Source organism: Protomyctophum parallelum, assembly GCF_964188405.1.
Source record: "Protomyctophum parallelum genome assembly, chromosome: 15".
Taxonomy (NCBI): domain Eukaryota; kingdom Metazoa; phylum Chordata; class Actinopteri; order Myctophiformes; family Myctophidae; genus Protomyctophum; species Protomyctophum parallelum.
The window spans coordinates 16,282,215-16,306,149 of record NC_139710.1 but is presented as its reverse complement, the minus strand read 5'-3'; the positions used below and the strand labels follow the sequence as shown (position 1 = coordinate 16,306,149).

The 23,935-nt window shown below is 43.1% G+C and overlaps 1 protein-coding gene across 1 annotated transcript in view; it reads right to left on the bottom strand.

The window, feature by feature from the left end:
* ipo11 (importin 11) overlaps positions 1-23,935 on the bottom strand; it is a 196,512-nt gene that overhangs the window by 117,405 nt on the left and 55,172 nt on the right. Inside the window, exon 16 of the mRNA XM_083785031.1 lies at positions 8,611-8,737. Coding sequence (XP_083641157.1) covers positions 8,611-8,737 — 127 coding nt within the window. The remainder of the gene's footprint in view (positions 1-8,610; positions 8,738-23,935) is intronic.

The following is a 23,935-nucleotide window of genomic DNA, read 5'->3' as shown; positions in this document are numbered from 1 at the left end:
GTTTTTGAGTACCGGTACATGTGTAAACGGAATTCTTAAGTTCTATAGCACCAACATAATTATGCATTATTAAACATTACTATGTGAAATATCAACCACACAAGCAATATTTCAGAGTAATAATCCAATGTGACCTCTTTGAACACAGCTGTGTGTGTGTGTGTGTGTGTGTGTGTGTGTGTGTGTGTGTGTGTGTGTGTGTGTGTGTGTGTGTGTGTGTGTGTGTGAGAGTGACAGAGAGAGAGAATTTGTGTCATACGGAGAAGAGCTGAGCTCAGGGAGGAAATCAAGTCTAATGACAAGTGATAAGAGAGAACTAAATTACAGCCAGGCCAACTAGTAACTAAGGGAATAAGCTGTTTGTGTGTATGCGTGCGTGCGTGTGTGTGTGTGCGTGCGTGTGCAGGGTCATGCCCTCATACCCTTTTTCTGATTGAGTCTTATAGAAAGACATAATAGCAGAATGATAGCTTACCATTGTAAGTCCTTGGACCCATAATGCTATCAGGCTCAATTGTTAATTTAATATAATATAATATATATATATATAATATATAATATAATATTTTTCCTCCTCCTCCTCTTCTTCCTCACCTTCTTCCTCTCGCTGCTTAATACCCATTCTTCAACACTTTCCATTGGTTACTTTAGTTCTTAGTCTTTATGCACAGTTTGTCCATTGGGCTTTGGCTTCCATATATCAGTCGTTTTACTTTGTATTTTACAAATGTCTTGCTGTTTCTATCACTCTCAAGCAGGGGCACTGGAACAAGTTTTGAAGTCAGTTTTACATCATGACAAAAATGCAGCTATCAACCAACCAACTGAGGCCTCTTTTAGACGGCGACCATCTCCATATAACACGTCAAAGTCCCGTTGCGTTCTCATTTTTTCTTACCCTTTACACGAGAACGCACACGTTATGATATAATGTGCTATTATGCTCACCCACGTATAAGAAGAAGACGCAAGCGGCGCAACACTGCTCTGGGCGCGCCACGGGATGATATATATTTATTAAATAAACGCTGCTGCCGCGGCTGCCGTCTATCACAAGGCTTTTTATTTACATCATGGTTTTACATTCAACATCGCTGATGAGCATCACTTTGTAGGAGAGGAGGGAGGCTTGTTCAGGAACTCCATTATATCATAATGATATTGCTCTGCATCAATGTAATAAACATATGCGCTGTGAGCCAACGTGAGCCATGATGTCATAAGTTTTGCGGATTCACCGTTTTGCCTGTTTATATGGAGACCATAGGAAACGGCGTTCTCAAAGATTTCCACTCTGGGAGGCGGTTTCACTTCGTTGCGTTTTCACCTCCTGAGAACACGGTCCTCGTCTAAATGACAGCAGCAAACGATACTTTATTTTGACGTTTTATATGAACACCATCCTCGTGTAAATAGCACCTTAGTCATACGTAATTACGCTGCAAAGAATGATCACACATTCTATCTATCTCGGTATTGCAGAGCTCCCGCCTTTTCTCCATCTCCCTCAAACTGCTTGCGTTTTCATGTGACACAAAATCTTATTGTACTAATATGGCATGCTGCTTCAGTTGGACTTCTGTCACTTACTCTCTGATGGATACTCCTGTACGTCATAGGCTATTTTCCCATTTTCCATCTTCTGTCCCTTCCTACCTCCTCGTCAAAATGTCTGGCGAGCGGCCCATACAGCAGCCATAATTTATTTCTGAATTACCCCCCTATGAATCTGTCCTTAATGATGTAGTTGTCCTCATTCTCCTGCACCCTGGTCTACAACGATCACTTCAAACCAAATAGTCTTAATAAAGTCAAGTTCAAGGCCAGTTCAAGACTCAAGTGATTGACACCACGTGTAAAGAATGATCTCATAATTCCATGAGATTCACCTTACAATTTACAATTTACAATTTACAATTTACAATTTAGGCATTTAGCAGACGCTCTTAATCCAGAGCGACTTACATTTAGGCAAGAACAAAAGCATGGGAATACATCACATAAAAGCATTTATCATGAAACATGCGTAAGATAAGAAGGTAACAGTGGAATATCTATATGATGAAACTATACATACACTATACATAATAAACTATACATATTCACTACTATGCTATACATATGTACTATGGCGTGCTATGACTATATACAATACAATTATAGTGCTGTCTACATAACATGCTATAAGTCTGTGTCAAATGCTATCTAAGCCAACAGAAATGCTATGTACCTTACAATCCTGAGTGTTCATTTACTCTGAAAATGTACAAACCGAACCGTAAATGGTATCTAAAATGTCTGACTTAAATTAACACTCAGGATTTTGCTGTGTAGAGTTATCCGACGGTGGTGTTTTAATGTACATAACCTGCCATAAGACTCATGCCATTTGCTCTGATATGGTACAGATGAGCTGCATAAGAGCATTTGCTAAATGCCTGAATTGAAAATTGGGGGGACAATAAAAAGCGAGAACAGTTCAACTGATTCAATCAATTAATTACTGTAATGTATATTCCATTTGTCCAAAGAATCATATCAGCAGATGCCTGAAGAAAGTCTATCTGACCGAAACATTGCTTAAATAAAAGGGTTCTTATTGTGCAAGACTGTAAGTGCAGACGGTGTGCGGGTCATTTACTTTGTTCTCTACGTTGACACAGTCTCTGAGACGATCAGGTGGGCATTAGACCGTTTACTCAACTGTGACCATTTTCAGGCAGTATCAAATTAAATATTTGAAAGGAAACAGCATTCCAAGTGGCATGTTTCTACTAGTCTACTAGTATAGTCCACTCAGCATGGTTCAAGTTCATATACAGTACGGTAGGCACAAATTAACAAAATTGTAAATTTAAATGTACAACAAGCTCACACCACATTGCACAGCAATGTCCTGTATTATATAGGGTTTAGGTAAGCTTTGATTAGAAATGTCATTCACTGCCACCCCTCACACACAAAAACCATTATGTGGCATGTTTTACTAAGTACACTAGGTGTTTACATGGTTGGAAGTGAGCATAGTTTATTGCTGTAAGCCTCGGGGTACTGTTTATGTATACAGTGTGTGTGTGGCTGGGTGTATTTGTGAGCATGTACTGTGTGCATGCATGCAAGTGTATATTGTCTTTGGTGCATCTGCACATTATTGTATGAGTTTATTGGATATATTTTTATTGTCTACTATGCACTCATATAATGCTGTGCTGCTGAGACAGCCTGAATTCCCCCCTTGGGGGATTAATAAAGCGTTATCCTCCTATCCTTATACACAGAGTTTCATTCCTCAAGTGTGATAAGGCACTGGCTTAGAACCACCCAGAGAACAGTTCATACAAAAATTGTGATGATGCACAAAAGTGTCACTGTCAGTTTTCTCAAGATATAATCATTTAAGAATCAACAAGGCTTATCAAAAACTTCAGCAGGCTATGTTTAGCAATGCAGCTTGCCTTTTCAACATGGCAGAAGAAAAAGTTTTCATCTTAGAGAAAGCGCATACCACTGGCTGTCAGTAGGTGCCAGTTAGTTTAGAAAAGTGTAGAGCAAGTACAGTACTTTTCCACTGTTAACATTCACCAAACACCTGTGATACTTTAATACATTTACATACCGTAGATTAAAATGTGTCTAGAGGGGGATTTAAAAGAACAAAAAGAAAAAGATTTCAAATGCATCTTGCCACACTAATTAAAGCTGTGCACCCCCGTTTATACGTCCTCCTCTGTCTGCCTTCTCCTACCAAACCACACCGTTTGCACACATCTCACCACGCACAACAACTACAGTACAACATGCCTGTCCATCTCACCACGCACAACACCTACAACATGCCTGTCCATCTCACCACGCACAACACCTACAACATGCCTGTCCATCTCACCACGCACAACACCTACAACATGCATGTCCATCTCACCACGCACAACACCTACAACATGCATGTCCATCTCACCACACACAACACCTACAACATGCATGTCCATCTCACCACGCACAACACCTACAACATGCATGTCCATCTCACCATGCACAACACCTACAACATGCCTGTCCATCTCACCACGCACAACAACTACAACATGCCTGTCCATCTCACCACGCACAACACCTACAACATGCCTGTCCATCTCACCACGCACAACACCTACAACATGCCTGTCCATCTCACCACGCACAACACCTACAACATGCATGTCCATCTCACCACGCACAACAACTACAACATGCCTGTCCATCTCACCACGCACAACACCTACAAGTTCATGCATGTCCATCTCACCACGCACAACACCTACAACATGCATGTCCATCTCACCACGCACAACACCTACAACATGCATGTCCATCTCACCACGCACAACACCTACAACATGCATGTCCATCTCACCACGCACAACACCTACAACATGCATGTCCATCTCACCACGCACAACACCTACAACATGCATGTCCATCTCACCACGCACAACACCTACAACATGCATGTCCATCTCACCACGCACAACACCTACAACATGCCTGTCCATCTCACCACGCACAACACCTACAACATGCATGTCCATCTCACCACACACAACACCTACAACATGCCTGTCCATCTCACCACACACAACACCTACAACATGCCTGTCCATCTCACCACGCACAACACCTACAACATGCCTGTCCATCTCACCACACACAACACCTACAACATGCCTGTCCATCTCACCACGCACAACACCTACAACATGCATGTCCATCTCACCACACACAACACCTACAACATGCCTGTCCATCTCACCACGCACAACACCTACAACATGCATGTCCATCTCACCACACACAACACCTACAGTACAACATGCCTGTCCATCTCACCACGCACAACACCTACAACATGCATGTCCATCTCACCACGCACAACACCTACAACATGCATGTCCATCTCACCACACACAACACCTACAACATGCCTGTCCATCTCACCACACACAACACCTACAACATGCATGTCCATCTCACCACACACAACACCTACAACATGCCTGTCCATCTCACCACGCACAACACCTACAACATGCCTGTCCATCTCACCACGCACAACACCTACAACATGCATGTCCATCTCACCACACACAACACCTACAGTACAACATGCCTGTCCATCTCACCACGCACAACACCTACAACATGCATGTCCATCTCACCACGCACAACACCTACAACATGCATGTCCATCTCACCACACACAACACCTACAACATGCCTGTCCATCTCACCACACACAACACCTACAACATGCATGTCCATCTCACCACACACAACACCTACAACATGCCTGTCCATCTCACCACGCACAACACCTACAACATGCCTGTCCATCTCACCACGCACAACACCTACAACATGCATGTCCATCTCACCACGCACAACACCTACAACATGCCTGTCCATCTCACCACGCACAACACCTACAACATGCCTGTCCATCTCACCACGCACAACACCTACAACATGCCTGTCCATCTCACCATGCACAACACCTACAACATGCCTGTCCATCTCACCACGCACAACACCTACAACATGCCTGTCCATCTCACCACGCACAACACCTACAACATGCCTGTCCATCTCACCACGCACAACACCTACAACATGCCTGTCCATCTCACCACACACAACACGCACAACATGCCTGTCCATCTCACCACACACAACACCTACAGCACAACATGCCTGTCCATCTCACCACGCACAACACCTACAACATGCCTGTCCATCTCACCACGCACAACACCTACAACATGCCTGTCCATCTCACCACGCACAACACCTACAACATGCCTGTCCATCTCACCACACACAACACCTACAACATGCCTGTCCATCTCACCACGCACAACACCTACAACATGCATGTCCATCTCACCACACACAACACCTACAACATGCATGTCCATCTCACCACACACAACACCTACAACATGCATGTCCATCTCACCACGCACAACACCTACAGTACAACATGCCTGTCCATCTCACCACGCACAACACCTACAACATGCCTGTCCATCTCACCACACACAACACCTACAACATGCCTGTCTACAACATGCCTGTCCAGACATATAAACGCACTATGTTGCATCCATGCAACTGTCAAAATTACCGTACAGTTCGCATTTGCATGAAATACCATGTTATTGCACAACATTTCACGGTGATGCATATTACATCACATTTTAGGTCACACCCCTTTCCACACACATATTATGCTTAATGAAAAGTTGAGAGAGAGAGAGAGCGAGAGCGAGAGCGAGAGCGAGAGCGAGAGCGAGAGCGAGAGCGAGAGAGAGAGAATATTACCCAAGTTTATATTACCACAAAAGTAGAAACCAGCAAGTTCCACAAACGAGTACCATATTCACATAATGGTCCTTTTACTCATGTCCCCCCACCCTGGAAAGCAAAATGTGATTGATAGAGCAATCTCACTCCTTCTTGAACATAAATCATTTCCCTAGACATCTACAGTATCTATCAATACACAGAATCACTTCACTCCTCCGACATACTGTAACTCAAGCACAGTCTGACCAAACTACTTCAAACCTGGTGTATTTATTGCAGAGGATTTGTGTCCAAGGGTGTGTTGTGCCAAATGGAAATCTGGTTGGAACTACAGTAAAAATCACACCTGTGTGAAGTGAGGGGCACTCTTATCATGACATAAAATAGACACTATGCCTATTTGCGCAGACACTATGACGTAAAATATTCCATTAATTTTCAATGGGTTTGTGTAAGACGGAAACCACATTTTACACACATAAAGACCCCCAGGAAAGTGGGAAATAGTGCGGAAACGTCTGAGGAGAATGCGTGGATAAAGAGTGCAAACTGACTGTGAAAAGGGAACTGACTAAGTAATCCAATGGCAAGTGTTGGGAATTCGGCAGTGTAGGCTGGGGTTGCCATGGCAATCAATAGGGACTTTAAGCAACGGCGGATATGGCAGTCTGCTCCGGCAACTGGAACGTTTGTAGTAGCTAAGTAGGCTGTTGTTGGTTGTGTGACATTGTAATTGGCTGACAATATTAGTGGGAGGGGCCTATGTAAGCGACTGCGGCAACCACACTTTGCAATTTTTTTAAATTGCGCCTTTTCTAGTTGAAATTATAGCTGTCATACATTTACACCGATTGCTCCCTCACCTCTCTTATGCTGTGTAATGTGTTGGCATGCTCTGAATGTCATATTAACCATGTTTATTAAATCGGTTTTAGAATAACACAGATTGCTCCAGCACCTTCCTCTTTCCCCTGCTGATCATGTCCAGCACATGTTTAAGAATTAAGCAATATCGGCAAGTTAGCTGATGCGCGATGGGGTGTTTAAAATAAATAAATAATGTGTTTATGTTTGACACATGCTGGATAGACGCGTCACAGCTGTTGCACATGAGACTAATTAAGAGCGACAGAGAGAGAGGAGTGTGTGTGTGTGTGTGTGTGTGTGTGTGTGTGTGTGTGTGTGTGTGTGTGTGTGTGTGTATGTGTGTGTGAGGGTGTGTGTGTGTGTGTGTGTGTGTGTGTGTACGGGTGTGCGTGTGTGCGTCAATTTAACAAAGGTGCAGACAGTGATCGACGTTTGCGCTACTCTATGCCAAATTGAAGTGGACTCGGACCCAGACTTTTTTTTCCTCCCTGGAAATAAAAACTTCTGGGTTTCCGAGGCTAGGTCTAACCTGACTAGAGCCTTTTCTACCATGTATCCGACCGACTGAAGGCCGGGCACTGCACTGCACTCCCTGTGGTGGTGTGGAACGCGTGTGTCGAATTTGAAGTCGGTGGGCCGAACAGTTCTTGAGTTACTTGGATTACAGACGTACACATGTACGTACACTCAGAGACTTGGTGCTTTTATTGTAAGATGATACTCTCTCGTCTCAACTTTCAGAACTCGATTTCAAACTCATCCAGGTGATGCGATGTTCTGCGAATAAAACAGGTGTTTCTGAGTCATTGCATTCAGAAGTGAATTTAGAAACTCATCTTCCCTGAGCACCTGTTTAGCATTCCGGCCGTGTCAAACAGCCGTGTTGAAATGCAATGAATGCCATGGGTGCATTTCTGATGCCTTCTGCAGGGCTGGTGGATTGTAAATAAAGGTTATGATGCCATTCAGACAGATCACAGACAACCAGGCGCTTCTAGTACGCAAAGATAGTAAAACCAAGTAGTGAGGGCTGTAGAGTCTCAAGCTTATTTGATCTCATTTATTGACGAGGGCATTTGGCAGGCGGCCATACATTTCTTATAAATAATGCAGCAATGTATGTATGCATGTTTATTTTCTATTATAAAAATCACACCCATGTGAAGTAGGGGTGCAACGGTTCAGTTAGCCCACGGTTCGGTTCGAACCTCGGTATGGGGGCCACGGTTTCGGTTCGGTACAGTAAAAAAAGAAATCACACCCGTGTGAAGTGAGTGTTGCAACTCTGTGTGGGGGTTCCGGGGGGGGGGGGGGGGGGGGTTGCATGTGTGCGTGTGTGTGTGTGTGTGTGTGTGTGTGTGTGTGTGTGTGTGTGTGTGTGTGTGATAATGTCTATCTTACCACCAGGTCAGGGTCCTGCATGAGGCTGAGGATGACCTCGTAGAGTAAAGGGCGAAGGTCAGATTTAAACTTGACAGAGATCCACTGGCCTATCAGCCAGATGACCCTTCGACGAATCAACTTATACCTGAGAAGAGAGAGAAGAGGAGTGAATAAAAATGAATTCAGTGATTTCACTTAATTCAAATATCACTTTTTTTGTTTTGTTGTGATAATCCTCCCTACTATAGAGTGTGCTGACCATATAAGGAGTTTCTCCCTGTCCCCAGTTAACCCCTGGGGGTCAAAAAACCTTTAGTTTTTTTTTAGGTTTAGTTTTTGGCTAGGTGGCCCAGCCTTCATCCAATCAGGATAGAGAGGGGCTTTGGTGTGTGTGCTGTTGGCCTGTCGCGTGTCCCCCCCACTGTAGTGCGTGCATGTGCACACCTTGTGGGTGGGCGGGCGAAAAGAAAGCAGTGGCTCGCAACTCACTTGGGCCAGCAGACCACCGTGGCCCATCACCATTACTCAGAATTGGAGATGCACAATATTGTTTTATTTTTTTAACCTATATTAATAACGTCCTGCTTCTCAACGATATTGATAACTGATAATACAAATATATACGTATACATAAAAATATATAAATATATATTTTGAAATGTATTAATCTGTATTAGCACACCTGAAGGTAACAAATACTAGTAGTGGGCAAAGATGGATTTAAGATAGCTTATCTTAAATCAATACAATACAAATATAGCCTACAGATATAAAGTAATAGGAATGCCCAAAATACTATACTGAGTATTGTTTTACTACGGAGAGGAGAGTGGTGCACTGTGCGCGGACGCTGTTGTAAATCACAAATGAAGAGACTTGAAAATGTTTTTACGACATAATGACTTTATAACTCTCAGCCGTTCAAAGTCACTCGATCTGTCCCAGACAGTTAATTTCATTGTCATGCCTTGTACTTCTAATGATACTGTAATGTTGAATTACCACAATAATAATAGCCTGAAATGATTTAGAAAAATATCAAATTCCAAAATGTTATTTATTTTTCTTATTAGCAATAAAACATTTTGTTCTATTTAAACACACTCTAGTATTATCATCGTTTTTAAAGAAAAATGCCTATAGATGCCTTTCTTTCATTATGCTTGAGGCAAAAAAAACACCTATGTCACAACGTAGGTTACCGGTAATTAATGCTCATTTATTAATCTAATTATGCTGCCCGCTGAATATACACAGACACAAATCTACACTTCATTTTTGGACCTGGTGGTCTGATATAAATGAATTAAATACTTTTAATGTGCTATGACTAGAAAAGACAACTATAACTATCAAAATGTTAATTAATTAATTATGACACCCGCTGATTCCGCTGAATATAAACATAGATGCCGATGGATCTCCGTTCTACACTTGTCAGTTGTAATTTATTCTTGTAGATCAGCTGTTTTGGGCGCTTTGCTCATTTTGCTGCCATGTTGGGTCAGACTTGCTCCCGATGCATTGATCATTCAGCCTAGTGTCAATGATGTTGTAGTACTCGTCTCAAAGTATCGGGCCCGTTTCCGATACCCGAGTACGAGTACTTTAGGCTAGTATCGGCCGAGTACCCGATACCAGTATCGGAACATCTGTAAAGGCAACAGTCTGTTATGATGCGTTCATAACCAGATATCATATAGCATAACAGACTGTTGCAACATTTTCTTCAGAGGAAAATCAACAGCCAACGCATCGATGCAGAATCATGCACGGCCGTATCGCCATGCAAGCAAAGTGTCTTCATCTAAAACTTTAAAATAAAAGTCCACGAGTAGGCTACACCACCACACCATGAACAGACACCACCGCGTCGTGTCCGTTTACTGTGTTCTGTGCGCACTGCTGCATGCAGGGCAGTGCAGCGCAGACACACATCACGGGCAGGAGAAAGGGAGTGCTTGATTTGTTTATAAACTATTCTTTTGCCCACCCACAGCATATACGCATACCTTAGCCTACTGACAAAACGGGCGGAGCCGAGAACAACAAACAAATGCCCTTAATTCTAATGCTGCTCGCTGCGGCTTCTAGACATAACACTTTTATTATTAGCGGTCTCTCATTGTCGAATATTATAAACTAATACAATTATTATGCACAGAATGTTTATGGCTTTCATTTCCCCATGAGCCTTACCTACGGTCAGATTTGGTCAAATTTAAGACAAATTCACGATTTTTTATTTTAAGATTTAAGGACCTGCAGGAACCCTGACTAGTCCTAGCAACACGGCGGTTGGATTAGTTATGACATTCCCACACGTCGTACGGTCTAAATGGGTTAAGGAGAAAATACATAAAAGACAAAGACAAAAGAAGAGTGGCTGGAGGAAAGGTGAGAACATGGAGGATAAGAGGACATACGTAGAAAGGACAGTGTGTGTAATTCTGAATTTCACAATGGTGTTACTTGCTGACAAGAGCAGTTTTTCAATCTGTTCTTGATGACAAGCGACACTGGCATGCGACAGGGTATATAAACCATGCTTGAAGTGGACATGGCAGGTGGAGGGGACAGAGAATTATACAGTATTAGTTGTGGTGATGTAGAAGAGTGACTCCCTATTTGCCCTGCAGTTATAATCCAGAATATTCTAATAAAACACAGCGGAGTCCCTCCCTCCCTCCCTCCCTCTTTCCCTCCCTCCCTCCCTCCCTCCCTCCCCCCTCGTTGAGCTACTCGGAGCCGTTAACTTATGGCCGAGCTTGCCTTTCCAAATGAGGAAATCACCACTGTCATTCCTTGTGGCTCCCCATGTCCTCCACTATCATGTTCTGGGTCTGGTGGAGATTGCAGTCTAATTTGTACTTGGGAGAATGTACCCCCCAATCCTCCTGTTACACACTAGCCAAATCACCCCGACTATGGCTTAGTGTGTGTGTGTGTGTGTGTGTGTGTGTGTGTGTGTGTGTGTGTGTGTGTGTGTGTGTGTGTGTGTGTGTGTGTGTGTGTCACCAGATTAGAGTCCACCAGAGAAGCACAGATAGGGACTCTACACAGGATATTGCAAACTATAGTAGAAAAGACCCAGAGAGGGAGGGAGAGTCAGTGATGATAAAAACCAAACCGTGTGTGTGTGTGTGTGTGTGTGCCACCGTGACAGACAAGATAAAATGTTCCGTCCAGACTTTAAATTAATAGACGATGTAATATAATGTACATGTCTCATGCTTGTCAGAATACCTAGCTGCTGGTCACGTGCTGTACCACCCAACTGTGTTGATGGCGATAGAAAATAAAGTACGCTATAGTCTACAAGCTACACCGTGTGGTGTAAATATTAGAGAAACCAACAAGGCTGAGCAATGTTTCAGGCTATGCATCTGGAAGTCATTCAAGTAAGAAGATTATGTATGAACGGTTGATTATGTATATAGGCTATGCGTACTGTGGTGAACTGTGTGAATCATCAAGCGTGGATACATAATATTTCTTTAATATTTCTTGCACAGGTTAAACACACACAGTTGGTCAACTCAGGTAAGTCTTTCTTAAATGTTCAACTTAAATTCTTCCCTATCGGGACAAAGTTTTTGTAACAACTCGCTCATTGCAATGTATAACGACTGATGAAATTTAGTTCTGAGCTCCGATTATTTCAGAGATTGTAAAGTCCCGATGAGGAATACTTAAATCAGCCTGGCAGGCAGTGGCAGCTGGCTTGCCTTGCAGTATGGCACGCTATGCATGCATTGCGTAGCTCAATTATTGTATATATGTGTTGCGCTTATCCTAAACCAGCCTAAAACATCACACAGGTTAAAAAGAACTTCATTGCGTTTCTCTTACACCAGTGCAGCGTGTCACAGGCACACACACGGTCACACAGTAGTACGGATCTTCTCAGATCCATTCCGGTATTACACATAATGATAGACAGCCGACTACGACCCGGCTCTGAGTGGTTATGAAAAAACACTGATCCAACTCGTACAAGTCTCGGGTCCTGTCGGGAGTGTTCAGAAAAGAGCTCTACTTATAAAATCACAAAATACTGGGGCCGCAACCAATTAAAACAGCCAAGAGAGCCTATGCTGCGTTTCAGCAGCTGTTTTGAGGCGTGAAATGTATCTCTGCTGACATCCGTGCTTATTTGTATCTGACGCAGACAATATGTCTCGCCTGGCAGACGAAGGGGACAGAAAGATGACAGCATAAACTAATAAAGGAACAGGGACAACACTCTTGTTGGCTTGCTGTCAAGACATACAGGGAACCAGTGACAGATACTAGCTCTGATCCAGCGAGTCCTCTCTAATGCTCTGCCAGGCCCGGTGCAATTCCCATAGACAGAAAGACGATCATCTGTGGCCAGTGGTGGCCTTATATGTTTCAATCAATTTGTTTTTTTGTAAAAAAAAAAAAATAGTAGTAGTAGTTGTAGTAGTAGTAATATTGCATTGCATCGCAGCCTTCCAATCAGCCTTGTCAATTATTCAGCCTCATACTGTACGTCCACTTACCACTAGTTGGCAGCAGCTAATAATCACTGCAGGTACTTGACCTGTCATGTCACGTTGACCTGTCATGTCAAGTTGACCTGTTGTTTGGTTGTAATCGTTCCCACTTCCCAGTGTGTGCACTCACTGCACTAGCAGCGCTGAGAGTTGCGATTGCATCATTGTATAGCCTATGCTGCCTTCCAGTTCAGTTATACCTTAACAGTTTGACTGCGGAAAACGATTTATCAGACTTTTAATCAACCCCCCTTCACTGCCGAGATTGTTGTATTACCTTTAGAGCATACGCTGAATTATTTGGGCTTTTAATCCGCGAAAATCGAGCGAAAAAAGCTTCCTCTGTCTGTTATGAACGATCGTACCACCCGCCATCTTGGTACACCCGGAAGACGCAGCACAGGACCCTCCTCCATGAGGCGTTGAACCCCATTCGTTTACATTGGCCTCAATTTCCCAGAAGCCCTAGCAGCCCACAGCATGTGACGATTTCCGGTTTCATCTCAAAACAGATGCATCTTCTCTCTTTCTCCGCGGCGATGACGGATTTTCTTTTTTTGTTTACATTACGGCGGATTAAACACATAAAACAAAAGGCGCGTATGTCCGATATGGCAGCGACAATAACCTGGAGTAATCCATTCAAAGCACGGAAACTGTTAAAGTAAAAAGAAATTAATCAAGCAAGCTGCTTTTGTGTATTTTCTACTTGGCTGTGTATGCTGTTCATGCTTTGAAGTCCGATAATACACACAGATTTTTTTTTTTTTTAAGAAAACACAAAAAGGGGGGCTTTAATAATTATTCATAATTAAAATTATGACATTATGAACGGGGCCTCCCAATCCTTAAGGCCGCCCCTGTCTGTGGCGGGAAACATCTCAGAACCCCACCTTTCGCGTAAAATACACTTTTTTATTTATATCTTATTTACTCTCTACAGATCTGTTCAATATAAAATACCATTTCTGTCAAAGTTCTAAAACTGCCTTTGTTTCGGTAAGTATCAAAATTGCTTTCTTTATTTCTACAGTTGCAGACCTTGCACGGTATAGGATTCTTCAGTCTATATGGGAATAGCTCTAGTGTGTGTGTGTGTGTGTGTGTGTGTGTGTGTGTGTGTGTGTGTGTGTGTGTGTGTGTGTGTGAGACACTTCAGCATAAAGCACTCTCTTCTCTCCAGGACCATCATTCCAAAGTGTACGACTGGTACTGGTACATATGTAAGACTATGACTTTTTTTTTTTACTGTAGGCAAAACTTCTGGAAGTTTACAACATCAAACTAAATGACGCAAGTACTGTGTAGTCATCATCTTAAAAAGCAAGATGGAAAACCTACTGTATATGTATACTATGAACAAATAAGCCAGAATCCAATTACTTTCAGAGTGAAAACAGCAAACAAACAGTCTAATGAACAACAAGCCTTTACCAGAGTATAGGGTTTCAGTTTGCCAAAGCAAGTATGACAGCACCAGTGGATAATAGTCACAGGCAAAAGTGTGTGTGGGGTGCCTGGTGGCGCGGCCGTTAGCGCAAAGAATAAATCCCCTGTGATCAGGTTCAAAACAATCTAATGGCTTTGATAATGGCTTACAGGGAAATGGCAAATTATCATCAAGTTAGAGACGTTTAAAGTCACACGCTAGTGGTTTTAGCATGTTATGGTCCTAGCAAAGAGGATATTTTGGAATGCAACAACATTCTCAGAAAGGGCATATATAAATACATTAATGAAAAATATTCAGGTGAAAGATTATATCAAAGATATATTTGTTTAATTGAAAACATTACACAGTATGACTACTCAAACACAGATACCTGAACCATTACAGCAGTCATTGGATTTACTTTTTCAGTTTGATATTTCTGAACACATTGCAATCACAGCATCTGCCGGAGATACTGAAATTATCTTTCCAAAACTTTAATGCTACTGTACAATACAGTATAGACCAGGGGTGTCGAACTCAACTTGGGGCGAGGGCCGCATTGGTCAAAAGGTCACTTGATGGGGGCCACAACCAGTTGTGCACGCACGCTCGATGTCTCAGTCAGTCACTGCTATAATATCTATCTATCTATATCTATCTATCTATGTATGCTCAGACCCAGCCAGCCAGCAAGCCACACACATAGTGCTCAGACCCAGCCAGCCAGCCAGCCACACACATAGTGGTCAGACCCAGCCAGCCAGCAAGCCACACACATAGTGCTCAGACCCAGCCAGCCACACACATAGCTCCGTAAGGGAGTGGTTGCACCACTCAAAAAATCTTCAAAAAACTAAAGAGGCTACTGGAGATTCGAGAACCTGATTTGGACATGATCTTATGCAGGACAATGTCACTATGACAGAAAGAGAAGATGGGTCTGGCCACATTCATTCACCCCATAATCTCAGTGGAAATTGGGGAATATGTTGACAATAGTCGACAGCTCTGCCGATTAATAATCGATTCATTGAACCCACCCCCCATATTAATCAATATCAGATAAAACGTATAAGATTTTATATTATGCACATGCCATGGTCACATAACCATTATATGTTGAGTGCATGCTTTGATGGTTACAGTTTTATAATCAGTTTTGATGAGTAAACCTTTGTGGAGATCTTCTCAGTTCTCATTGTATGCTAGTTACTGCCATTCAGGATGGAAAATGAAAGTAGTTTCATAAGGGGCTGGTATGAAGTACTTGATATAAAGAGAACATGTTCAGTTCACTAGTCTACACTCTACTCTACACCTGCCTTCATTTCATCTGATTGTCTGTCTGGCAGGCACTTAACAAGCGATCGTTAACTGTGTCTGTTAGAGAGGGGCAGAGAAGAGTGGCTTTGCTCAACTTGATTTATACTTATATTCTCCACTCTGATGAAGGTACATGTTCGATATATCATGCAGCCTTACTTATTAGCCTATATTTTAGCTATAAAACGTTTTTATTTTATTTTTATTTTTTTCCTTGAGGCAGGCGGGCCGCACAAGACGACGTCATCACCAGTTTGACACCCCTGGTATAGACGCCTTAACACTGATAAGCACCAGCATGCGTGCGCAGGCCAGCAGTACAAGAACACCACCTGCACCACTGCACTCGCATAAAAAAATGCTCCGTCAAACTTTCAGATGCTGTTTTTCTACCAGTGTGGAGGAAGAATCGTTAGGATTTGTATTGTGATCTCTCACTCTTGAAATATATAATCCATTGGTTTCTGTTGTGTGTGAACAATATAATAGCAAGGCAGTTGTACTCAAAATCACAACTCCAGTCGCTGTCATAAGAACGGGAGGTGCGCTCATGATCACGGCAGCAGAGCCTGTTTGTGCAAGGCTGCACGGGAGTGCACACGCAACTGCAGCCAACAAGCCATCAAGTATCATTTATGCTTCGTCCCGCGATGGTGTCGCGCATGCAGACCTCTACGCTCACAACAGTCGCATCCGTGAGCTTGTATATCAGCTGTTCTCTGCGTGCGGTACTGTTGCGCAATGAAATATAAATGTCTCCTAGGGTGCACCTCACTAGCCAACACACAAGAGGAGGTTGAATGAACTGAAACCAGCGCTCCCCAAAACAACAGGTTTGGAGATCTGTTGGGAATTGATTACATGAAACAGTCACCCGTGCGCCCAGTCCCAATGTTTGTAAGAAGTTTGCAGAAGACAGCCATGCAACAAGTTTGTGTCATCAAACCATGTGACTCCCTTTGGAAATGCATTGAAGCAGCCATGACACACAGAAGACACAGGACACAAGTGTGTCTTAGGTGTGAATGAGGCCTAAGGCTACAGAGTTGAGCTGACAATTCGAACCCTGCTATGTTGTGTCCTTTTATTTACTGGAAGGACAAAGACCGACATGACATGGATCGAGTGGCAACCTGACATGGCTGGATATTTGTCAAGAGTCACAAGTTCTTGTCACAAGGGGATTTGAGGGGATTTGAAGAGGACTCTTCAAATCCCCCACTTCAACCTCTTCTCTCGATCTGGGGTTTTAACAGTGGAACAATACAAAGCAGTAATGCTTCAAAGAGTGCAGGATTTATATAAAATTCCAGAGAGAGCTCACCAATTCCAGTGTCATTGGTGAGCTCTCAGACGCGATGACTAATCGCAGGTACTGCATGACAGATGATTTGGGTTGAGCTGGAGGAAGAGGAGGGATGCAGGCAGTGACAGGCAAGTGAAAAATATCTTCACGAATGCCAAGTAGAGTGAGTGAGTGACTGAGTGCGTGCATGCGTGCTAATCCCTGTTTGCAATGGCCCACATGCCTACCAGTGACAGCCCCTCTTAACGTAGGGAGATTATTGGGAGCCTGCAGCTCAGCCAAAGGTGTCTGTCACCCACAATCGCATCACTGTCAGATGTGGATATTAATATTTAAACTGCCACTGCTTCCAGCATGCGACTCAGAGCAGACAGGTGAGGTGATCATTCGTTGATTCAATCGTCAGGGATATAACTTAAAATCACTTAAACGTATGAGCGGCACACAAGCAAACACAAACACGACCAACAACAGTGACCTTTCAAAACACACGCTAGAAGCAAGATAACTAGTACTTCAGCATGAAGCTACTTTACGTGCATTGATTTATTATGTAGGCGTACAGACCCATGCACACAGATTCTAGCATAGCATTTAACTGAAGTACAGGTACAGCATTATTTCAAAGTGTTTAAAAGTCAGACAATTGGCCAGTCATTGTCCTCAAGGACAACAAGGGACAAGTGAACCAAGCGCATCAGCCGATCTGTCTGTGCTTTGGCTCACCACAAAGAACAGTCCACCCCTGACACACTGGGTCGCCAGGCATCCAAAGCCATCCAAGGACAGTGTAGCCACTGTGCCAGTGCCTCTCGAAAATGTGGCATTCTCCTTTGGTTGCGGTCTGGACCCACCTGCCTCAGCTGTATCAATCACTCTTTCCCATTATCTCTCTCACTCACTCTGTCCAGAAAACAATCCTCCCTTTGCTCTCTTCAGGGCTTTTCACATGGGAAGCGACTGACATACGTGGAAATTCATTTTCAATTAGAGGTGAGCTTTCAGCTAGGGCAGGGCGCCAAATTATTTTGGGGGGTCCCCAAATTATTTAAAAAAATAATATTTTTTTTGCAACTGATTGGAAATGAAGAGTTTACATAGTACATGCATGAACTTTCCTTAATGATTATATCTGGTTTCAGTATTCATTTATGATATATTTTCTCTAATATTAAGGTTATTCATTTTTTTCAGTCAGTTTGTATTGGGGGTGGGGACTCGGGGAGGGGGGGCGGGGCGGGGGTCACGAGACATGGCCAAAGCATTTCCGGGGGTCCCCAGCCAAAAACGTTGAGCTAGGGGGATGTGGGGAATCTGACAGGCGTAGCGACCAATGGGAACAATCATGTTAATTGTCTCATCCACGCTCGTGTCATGCACACACACCTGTCTCAAATGTTTAGTGTTTTTTTCCTACGTGACACAGAAAATAATCTATTCACAATTTCACAAGAGTGTGAGACTCAACAGATTCACGCGGGTATGTGGGTGTAGTGTCCTCCACTCTGAGAATGCCCTTTAAAAAGTGTCTCAACACATGGAGGAGATTGAGCTGTCTTGATCCTGATCCCCAGAGGGCCTACTGTAGCAGCGTGGCTAATGGCACTAGGAAAATGTGTTGGGGTTCACGCTGATTTTGGGCAGGACATAATAATACTGTTGCTGGCAGATACCAACGGAAGAGTTTGTCCTTTCATCTCCCACTTGACGGTCTGTCAGTCCCCTGGCAGATAGTCCATGAAGGTCAAAGGACAGACAGTTCTGGGATGTATTAAACTAGTACTACTACTGTATATTAGGCCAATTAACTACTTTAATTTAAATTATTGATAATTGGCCAATTGTTCTAAGCAGTTCTTTGTATCTGCCCAGATATTTAACACCTCACGGGTAAATTGAACACGATTTGTTAAACACAGATGTGAATGATTTTGTGTGGATGTTCTTCCTTGGCCTACTGGGAATATGTGTGCAAGATTTCACACTAACGGTCCAGTGATGGCCGAGATTAGCTGTTCACAGACAGACGGATGGACAAACTCACAGGAGCAAAAACAATCCCTCGCCTTCAGCCGTTCCAGCCTGTCGGAGGCAATCAATTGCACTCGGTACAATCCGTTACTGAACAATATGGTCACCATCAATTCCCCATCGCTGAAACAAGCAAGCTGTCTCTCTAGACGGCAGCACAGATGTTATGTATTAAAATACAGAATGCAGTAAATCTACAGAGTAGTCAACAATGCTACAGCTTCTGCTCAATTTACTTTGAGATTCTGAATAGCACCCAGTGAACGTATCACACATGCACATGGATAATTCCTTCATCAGTCCATTATTGATGGATTATTTGAAGGCGTCTATGGGCTATAGAGATGAAGAGAAATCATGGGTGCTGGCGACTGGCGAGAATATCTTTTTTGACGGCGATTCGGGGCATTCTGGCCATGATTTGTAATACGGCTTAATAATTTATTAAATACATCTATAAGCGCAATATGAACTACTTCAGTTTCCAAAAGGCTGCACTTAATTACACAAAAGAGAGGACCCAAATGGACTTCATATGTCCTTTAACCCATTTTGGACTGAGGCCGATTCTAAAAATGCCTTGAAAACCTGACCTAAGTTTTCTGAAAAACATCAAATATTGATATACCAGCATCAAATATTTATAATTTTTGAATACTGTACATACTGTACAGAACACCAAGAGGGGTTCCCGTCCAGAAGGGTTAAATATAAATGTATGTTGGCCGACAGTCCGCTTTCTCCCGTACTGAACTGAATGGGCTTATTTTAATTATACAACTATCTACTATCTACAAATATCTGCTTAACACTTCCAGTGCACCGGAATTTGTCAAAATAAAGTGCCCAGCAGATGTGGCAGATTTTACTCTGAAAAGTCCCACCTTCCTTGCACTGTCACATCTGATCGTTCTTTAGAAGCGTTAACATTCCAAACGAGATGCTTGGTTAAGTCAGAAATGGGGACAAAACATCGCCGTTCTGATCAAAACATGGACAACGACGTCTAGCTAGAGTGAAGAGACAGTTTAGTCGAGCCGTAAACAAGGAAGTGAACGGCTGCGGGCATGTGCAAAACATGATGCTGAGCGTTAGGAACGGCCCTGTCAACAAAAAAAAAATTAGCGATCCGGTTTTATATCATTCAAAAAGACGTCCCCACACGTCCTAAGCCCTACGGTGTAATTGCGACCGAAGGTCGCAGTTAATTATGGAATCGTGCATTTCCCGTCAGTTTGTGTGTTGGTCGGGCACGTGACATCACGTGACATAATCAGGGATGGAGATCCCTGATGTCAACAATATTAAGCCTATATATTAGTGCTGCCAACGAATATTCCATATTCGAAAGAATTTTCGAATAATTTTTTTTATGAATAACTGAATATATAAAATTAAGGTTTGAATAAAAAATAAAAAATGCGGTGCAAGTTTTCACGAGACGGTGCCATGGGTAAGCGTTGTGACTATGAGCTTGTAGATTAGTTATATTTGCCACGCGACACGCCGACACCGGCACAGGGCGGGCGGGGCCGTGGGAGCCTTTTATGTTCTTTGCGCAGTGAGTGTACGCTGCTCAGAAGGGTGAAATCTTCCGTCAACAGAATCGGGGACAGGCCTGGCCTACACCAAAACCGTTTTATTTTTGCTTCGGTGTTGTTTCGGACGGACGGGAGAGTATACTTTTAGACAACACACAGATCTATCACTCATCAATCTTCAATCATGAAGCGACTTTATCCTTCAGGAAATTATAAAAAGATAAATAAAATGCGTAAGGATGAAATGTGGCGCCGGTCCGGCAGCAGCAGCAATGCAGTGTTCTGTTCTGTGAATTATATGTTGATATGTTGATCCTTCCCCATCCATCCTTCCTCTTCGATGTCTCCCTTTTGACTGATACCTGTCCATTAAAATTCTAGACGGGCCTGCCCCAAAGTTATTAGTGCAGCCGTGCCCGGCAGCCGGCGAAAACTAGAGTTCTCAACAGGCCCGAAAATTAGGATCTTACCTCCCATGCCAAAGCACCAGTGCTCGCCCAGCAGTCTGCTGTCACCCAGGCGGATGCGTTCACGTGACCTCGGCCTTTTTTTCTTTTTTTGGGGGGGGGGGGGTGCAATTTTCCAAATATGCTACCATTAAATATATATATATATATATATATATATATATATATATAACCACACACTGACAATCTTAGTGTCCATACATTTTTATATCCATCCAGGACTGGAGGAAGGCTTAATTTAAGATAAGCTCTTTACACATTCACATCTCTCCATCTTCACATTTCAGTGCGGCTTGTAAAAGGTTGAATCTCTACATTCATGTCACACTGCTGCGTGAAAGGTTCAATCTCCAACTTCACATCACCTTGCTGATAAGAAAAGGTTACATCCTTGAGGGACAGGTGTGAGCAGTGGTTACTTTAGTGGACATTTTAATCTCCAACTTTATCTTTTTGATGAATACAAAAGGACCCCAATGAAGAAGAAATGCCACTTGACAGTTTTCAAATCGGTGTCATGGTGGCGCTACAACAGGCCATTTATATTACTCCTAAACATTTTGCCAAACATCACACACACTCCTATCCTCCTGGTGGAGACCTGTGCCCAGAAGGGCACATTTTCTAGTTCCAATTCATTTATCATCTTTCTACTGTAATTTCCCTTGGGGGGGGGGGGGGGGGGGGAGTATTTCTATTATATGTTCTCTGCATCTCTGACTGATGCTCAGGGAGTCATCTCTGAGCACTGGAAACGCTCTTGGAACGTGTTCACACACAAAACCTTAGGTCTATCCGACAAATACACAGGCCCAGATCAGCTCAGACACAAAAATCAAAGGGAGTTGAAAAAGTTGTACATCAGAAAACGTGACTTTTTTGACTAAAAATTGAGAATTCTTTCATATGAAGAAACTTCCGAAAAGAAAGGCTATTCATAATTATTATTTTTTTATTCAGAAGAGTGCTGGTTATGGGATCATGCCTGGTGATTCAGCCAGTTGGTGCACAAACTGTGTTCCTTGTGAACCGTAAGAACTCCCACTACAGTCTTGTCTTCAATTTCTCTCCGCTCTGTCTGCCCTTGGTTTCCTGTCTGTCTGCACTGTCCTATTCAAGAAATGAAGCGTAAAAATTGTACGTTGTGTGTGAGAGAGAGAGAGAGAGAGAGAGAGAGAGAGAGAGAGAGAGAGAAAATGGGGGGTACTTTTTAACTGCATGACTGTGCTCAATTCAAATTTAAAAAATGCCAAAGCCACACTGCACAGAGGCAAATGGGGACAAGGTTGCTGCAGACAAAGACAATCTTAGTTTTGTATATGGCTTCTGCTTCTTTTCTATCCTTATAGATATATGCACACACCGAATGCCATGTAATAAGGACATGCATGGAAAACAGAGGTGCTTTACAACCTTGTGCATAGGGGTATACTACATGTGGTACAAGGTATATGTATGTGAACGATTACAAGTAAGACGCGCGAACGCGGGAAGCGAACGCAGCTCGTAAATTGCAATAACAATTAGAATAAATTACGTACTTTAAGGTTTTTTTAAGTTAACAGTTTCCGTGCCGCGAATGGATTACTCCAGGTTAATGTCGCTGCCGTATCGGACATACCCGCCTTTTGTTTTATGTGTTTAATCCGCCGTAATGTAATGAATCAAAAGAAAATCCGTCTTCGTCGCGGAGTATGAGACTGGATGGCTTCGCTGTGATGACGAAACCGGAAATCGTCACATGCTGTGGGCTGCTAGGGCTTCTGGGAAATTGAGGCCAATGGAAATGCATTGGTTGCAACGCCTCATTGAAACCAATCTTGTGTGCGTCTTCCGGGTGCACCAAGATGGTGGATGCTACACACAGATCATAACAAACCACGGGAGCTTTTTTTGATGGATTTTCGCGGATTAAAAGCCCAAATAATTCAGCGTATGCTCTAAAGGTAATACAACAATCTCGGCAGTGAAGGGGGGTTGATTAAAATGCGGGTTAATCGTAAAAAACAGTCAAACTGTTAAGTTCTGTGTGTGTGTGTGTGTGTGTGTGTGTGTGTGTGTGTGTGTGTGTGTGTTACAGCTGCACCCTCTGGTGGCGGGCAGGTGGTGTTACAGCGGGACACACACACACACACACACACACACACACACACACACACACACACACACACACACACACACTTAAAGTACGTAATTTATTCTAATTGTTATTGCAATTTACGAGCTGCGTTCGCTTCCCGCAAACACCACTGGTTTTCTCTCTTCGTGGTGTCAAGATTACCTGTAGGATTAACTTCCTTACTACTAGTTGATTTGCCACTAGCAGTGAGCTAGTTACCACAGCTTCTGTTATACAGTGTTTTTGACAGTAGAAGTCGGCTCTGTTTTGTTGCTTGTTTCCGCAGTGTAAACTCTGACCGCATGAGTATAAATGGGAATTTGCTTACATGTCCCTGAGCCTAGATGCACACCAACTGAGGCGCTGAAGGGGAGCTATTGATTGTGGCTAGAGGGAGGTTAATAAGATGTCAATTGGCTTCAGTTACGGTGAAAGGAATGGTAATAGAGAAGCAGGATAAGAGGTGATTGCATGGGGAGGATTACAGGAAACAGCTTGAGATGAACCCCAGTCCTCTTTGAACTGAAGTTCATGCCGTGACTGTGTTGGGAGGAAAAAAACATGCCAAACTAGAAAGACAATTCACATCAGGAGTCATGGC